The 5,707-nt window shown below is 45.3% G+C and overlaps 1 protein-coding gene across 1 annotated transcript; it reads right to left on the bottom strand.

The window, feature by feature from the left end:
• Positions 1–2,248: 2,248 nt before the first annotated feature.
• Positions 2,249–5,216, bottom strand: LOC119310092 (wall-associated receptor kinase 3-like). Its single transcript, XM_037585938.1, has 3 exons — positions 4,289–5,216; positions 3,873–3,920; positions 2,249–3,384 (listed from the first exon to the last, which is right to left on the bottom strand). Exons 1-3 carry the CDS (start codon positions 5,214–5,216, stop codon positions 2,249–2,251), a joined length of 2,112 nt encoding a protein of 703 aa, XP_037441835.1.
• Positions 5,217–5,707: the final 491 nt, after the last annotated feature.

The following is a 5,707-nucleotide window of genomic DNA, read 5'->3' on the forward strand; positions in this document are numbered from 1 at the left end:
TTTTTTTCTTATCAATTTACGTTGCAAGTGAACAGTGGCGGAGCCAGGAATATTTTTTAGGCGTGGCAGAGTTTGTGAGGGAAAAAAACAATGTAGTAACATATAACTATGTGACGTTCCTGCTTGCTGCCTCTCTTGACGGTGATCGCTGCCATGCCCACCACGCTGACTAAAGATTGCGTGGTTGCTCTGTAATCGCTGCCTCTGTTGCATGCCTTACAGGTTAGCCGACTAGGGGTGGGTCGGTCGGTCGGCAGTAGGGACAAATATCACAACAAGACATACATTGTCATGAGTTTGGAGGAGTAGCCGTTGCTCCTAGTTGTATATTGTAATACCTCAGACGGTTTGAGTCCGATTAGATCTAGTTTCTTCACCGGAGAGACGGAAAGCGGTGAGGCTCTGGGTTTCGCGGAGTTGGCACTGCTCATCACACAGCTAGAGACAAGCTTGAGGGGCGGCTGCAAGGCGATTCCTGATCAACCGTGCTTGAACGAAACAGCTCGTGTATCTCCAATCAATTAGTACATTTTTTTTAGCATGTCCAATCAACTGGAGTACATGTGAATTGATTTGCAATTGACTGCCAATGGTGTCCTCGTTTAGAACATGGGCTTGTGGGTCATGGGCTTATGTGATGCAAGTCACCTATTGCTTAATTCTCTCCTTCAGCGGCAGTTAGGCCTCTAATGAGGCAGAAACACGTAGGTAACAACACAACTACCTGGCGAAATACATTTGAGGCCATGAGTTGCCTGCCCCCTGCGAGTATTCATCCTCCAAATTGACGAAACTGACCAAAAATCCATTGACTCGGCTCAAAGCTTCATACATACAGTATATATATGTAATACTTTTGCCAAATTTTAGGTATGGCGGCTGCCAAACCTCGCCATATAGCTGGATCCGCCCCTGCAAGTGAAGTGGACTTCAATGGTTATCCAATTGTGCTTGTGCTAACTTTTCTCTACACGTAAAATTTAACATGCATTATGCTTATATAACTCCAGCAAAATATTTTAAGAGCCTGATCGCGAAGATGTAATAATGGCACAACTAATACCCCCCCCCCTAACCCTAGACCCTAGGCAACTAGGGCGGTGAGGTTAGCGTTTCTCGTCATATGGCGAGATTTGATGCAGCTGCTTTACATCTATGCTAGGCTTCAACGACGACGACTGCGGCTCCAGGGCGCCGGTCCTTGGAGCCAAGTGCATGAATTTTTTTTGCTGTCAATAACAAGGTCAAGCCAGCTCCAATAGGGGAGCGGCTACATCGGCTTGTTGTGGTGGCAATAGTGGTCGCTCGTTACCCTCGGAATCATGATGTAATTTTTATTATGTTTGAGGTGCTTTGTACTTCCGATGAACTTTAATAATATATATGATCCTTTTTGAGAAAGAAATAATGGCACAATTGGATTTTATTTCAGCTCTGTGGTACACCTTTTTTAAGGGCTTTTATCATTTATGCCACTAGTTATGTCTCACTACTCAATTTTGCCATTAGGAGTTGCAACTGCTAAAAGATGGCATTGCTATATCAGGCACATGCTAAAAATGCCACTAGACACCATTACTGCCAGCTCAAAGCCTGTTTATCATGTTATATGACCAAAATACGCATGGAGCAACATGTCAGCTCTCCTTCTATCTCACTACGATAAAGTATGGGTCCCACTCGATCCCCAACAATGTTCTTATTTTCCTCTAAAATTATTGGATTGCTTACACCTGACAAGTAGGGCCCACTATCATTGTGAGATAGAGAGAGCTGACATGTGGGTCTATGATATTTTGGTCATATAACATGGTTAACGGGTTTGCCCTGATAGTAATGGTGTATAATGCCTTTTTCGAGCAAACATCTAACGTAATGATGGTATTTTTTAGGTGTCTAATGGGATTTTTAAGAAAGCATCTCACGAAACAATGACATTTTTAAGCAGTTGTAACTTCTAATAGCAAAATTGAGTAGTGAGATATAACTAATGGCATAAATGATAAAACCCTTTCTTTATGAGCTCACTCGTTCAAATTTCACATGGAGCAAGAAGACCCGGCAAAATGCAGGTCTCGTGAGTATTACAGAAATTTTATTTAATTGGTTACATGCATTTGACATCAAATAAATACTCCAAACTAACAATCTGAAAACACCTTGGATCAAAACAAACTTAAATACTAAAGTTCTAAAAAAACATAAAGGGGAACCACCTAGATAACGAGAATGCCTCTTGGTTGTATCATCAGCTCACATCCTCCAAGCTCAAGCTGGTTGAAATTGAGTCTTCTTCTTCATTTTGCTCGCCCGTCAAATCATTTATGATGAGCTGCTTGTTTGCTTGAATGCCTTCGAGTGCCATCTCCACTTGCCTCATGGTAGGCCTCTCCTCTCCTCTTAACTTTATACATGATGCAGCGAGAACAGCTACTTCTTCAACTTCACTACCTCCCTCCTCTACAACTTGGGAATCTAGTATGTCAACAAGTTTGCCTTCCTCTAGGAGTTCAACAAATTGTGCAACAACTCCATCACCTTCTGAGGTTCTGTACATGATTGGCATCTTCCTTGTAAGCAACTCCACAAGAAGGATTCCGAAGCTATAAACATCGCTCTTTTCTGACAGCCGCCCTGTGTAGTAGTACATAGGATCCAAATATCCTATAGTTCCTTGCACCGCTGTTGCTGTTCTACCTGTCTGATTGATAGGAATGTACCTTGAAGCTCCAAAGTCTGATACTTTTGCCGTGAAAGCATCATCAAGAAGTATGTTAGAAGACTTGATGTCTCTATGTATTACAGGGACTGAAACCGCAGAATGAAGGTAAGCTATAGCTCTTCCTACTTCACTTCCAATCCTTAGCCTGTCACTCCAAGATATTGATTTGTGTGATTCATTATGAAGATGATCACCCAGGGTTCCATTGGAAACGAATTCATATGCCAACAGTGGGACTTCTGTCTCGAGACAACAACCATGAAGCTTGACAATATTCCTATGGTTGATTTGTGATAGTATGGCAAGCTCATTTATGAACTCATCAATTTCTCTCTGGACCATAATATTTGACTTTTTTATGGCCACAACATGTAAATCTGACAAAATTCCTTTGTAAACAGTACCATGCCCTCCGCCACCAAGTTTACGAGTTTGATCAAAATTGTTTGTGGCCTTCTCTATCTCTTTTAGGGGGATGATCATCCTCTCACCAATGTCAGATCTTTGAGACACTAGCTGTTGCAATAGTTGTCCGTGATTTTGATTGAAGAACTTCCGTTTCAACTTTTCAGCCCTGTGATGCTTAAGCTTACGAGCTATTAACAATCCAGCCAGAAAGAAGAGAATAAGGGATGGCCCAATTGCAACGGAGAGACCAATAACTAAATCTGCAAAAATCAATGCATACACGCTTATTAATTTGATCTATAGCAAATTTGGCTGGTAGAATTAACAGTATATAGGTCATGAACATGCTGCCAGCTTCAAATTCATTATAGGTGAAAATAAAGAAACTAAATGTTTCATATTCGTTAGTCATGACCATTGATCGGTTCCTTCTCATGGTGTAATTATAAGACTAATTGCTCATGTACCTGCACATGTTAGGGACAGAGGTGAGGAGTTGACTGTGGTCCTGCTTCTATGTGCCACAACCAGGTATAAAATTTACATCGGTCCTTAATAATTAATATGAGTTGTATTTTTTGTTTCGATCAAGTCCATAACAAGTGCACAATATACTATGTATGTCTTACGAAAAGTTTGCCACCTCTATTCGATGTGAGCCTGTGGCACCCATTAGGTTCGCTGGCATTTCCTTGGAGTCCTCGCGCGCACCAACAGTCGAAGGACCCATGCGTATTGCGACACTCGCCGAAACAGCCATGGTCCTTTGGCTGCTCGCACTCGTCGATATCTATGTACAGAAAAATAAGGGATTAATCAAACTTGACTGACAAATTCGGTTCTAAGAAATGATTAAACATTTGCATGCATGGTTATAATTACTCTTTCGGTTCCGAAATGCAAGATGTCCTTGACTTTCCAGTCCCAAATACTCCCTCCGTCCCAAAATAACTGTTATGGCTTTAGTTCGAACTAAAGCCACGACACTTATTTTTGGGACGACAGATGAAATACATAATTTTCCTTATATTTTGGTATGCTAACAATTTTGATAATAATTTTTATATTCTAATATACAGAACAATATTTCAAAATGTACTTTTGATATGCCTGATTTTCTTATGTAACGGAAATGGATCATATGCAGAGGGTACGTACCTTGGCATCCATCAGTGAGATAAGGGTTACCCTTGTAGCCAGGATTGCAGCCGCAAACGTACTGAGCTCCTTCAAAGGGGGTGCTGCAGTTGGTGTTGGCGCTGACGGAGGCGTTGCAGGTTCCGTCGTTGGGACATGCCCAGCCGAGGACCAGGGGAGCCAACAGATGATCATCCTTGTTGGCCTTGGATCCGTAAACGGAACGCTCGGCGCCTAGATTCATAAGATCAGCGGCCCGGTGCGGACCAAACCAACCTTCCTCGGCGATGAACGCGTAGACGGGTAGATTGTCGTTAATGGCGCTGCTCCCGTCGACCCGCTTGAGCTCCACGTCATAGGAAGCGAGGTACCAGAAGACCGGCGTAGTGCAGTAGCCGACCATATAGTTATTCCGGACGTCGTCGGCGGTGAGCACACCACTGCTGTTGCAGTGAGAGCAGCAGCCGGTGGTGTAGCCGTAGGTGCTGCTAGGAGACGTGAAGAGCAGCGTCACCTGCACGTTGCACCCCGTAACCACCAGCTCGGTGCTGGTCGGCGGCAGGAAGTACTGCCAGCGGTTGTCTCCGAAGCCCATAGACCTCACGGTACTGTGGCCGGTGTTGTTGATAGTGGCGTTGATGAAGACAGGGCGGCTGAGCCCACGAATCGTCCTGTTTTTCACCGAGATCTCCTTTACCTCGAAGTCTCCATGGTCGCCCAGGAGGAGCCGTGTGCCTGCTCCTCCTGAGCTCATATCGGTAGTGTTGCCGTGGACGCAGTTGAGCTTGAAGCCTGGCGCCGCGGAGCACCTGTCCTGGCCGAAGCCGAACGGGTACGGCACGCTCACGTCGCCGCACCTCGTTTCGCAGCCGCGTTTCCCTATTGGGGCCGGTGATGCTGCTCCGCTGGCTACTACCACGAGTGCAGCTGTTGCCATCACCGCCACCATCGGGAATGACAACGACATTGAGTATGATGGCTACTGCCTAGTGCCTACTGCTAATGTTCAGCGCACACTGCTGGCTCTAGCTTTTCTGCTTGAGTGGCTATACTACACTCTCTCGTCCAGTTTATAAGGGCAACTCTAACGCGGATAAATAAACCTCCCGGAAGTGTCAAGACAGAAACCTCCCGCAAATGTCTAGACCGAGTTGTTCGGACCTTTTTAGTCATCCAAGGACGGTAACCAAAACAGTCCGGAGGTCCGAAACCCTGCAAATCACCAAACCAAGGGAAGGTCTTGGGGAGAGTGCGGATATCCATCACGTCGGATTCTAATAACACGGACCCACTCAAAACTGAGCCGGAGCCCGCGCATTCTTACAATCCACCACGTCCTCCTGCATGATAGCCCACCCCTCCCGACGTGTAACCCCCCCCCCCTCCCTCGTCCGTTCCGCCGCCCGCTGCCCAGGCCTTGCCGGAGACATATGCAAGGCA

The sequence above is a fragment of the Triticum dicoccoides genome, chromosome 5B (genome assembly GCF_002162155.2).
Source record: "Triticum dicoccoides isolate Atlit2015 ecotype Zavitan chromosome 5B, WEW_v2.0, whole genome shotgun sequence".
Classification (NCBI taxonomy): domain Eukaryota; kingdom Viridiplantae; phylum Streptophyta; class Magnoliopsida; order Poales; family Poaceae; genus Triticum; species Triticum dicoccoides.

Bases quoted from the DNA above. Each gene is read 5' to 3' on its own strand.
- LOC119310092 (XM_037585938.1), bottom strand. From the start codon at position 5,216: ATGGTGGCGGTGATGGCAACAGCTGCACTCGTGGTAGTAGCCAGCGGA. The intron at 3,921-4,288 runs GTACGTACCCTC...TTCTGTACATAG, and splicing joins TCTCACTGATGGATGCCAAG to ATATCGACGAGTGCGAGCAG. The intron at 3,385-3,872 runs GTCGCAATACGC...TTGCAGATTTAG, and splicing joins CCATGGCTGTTTCGGCGAGT to TTATTGGTCTCTCCGTTGCA.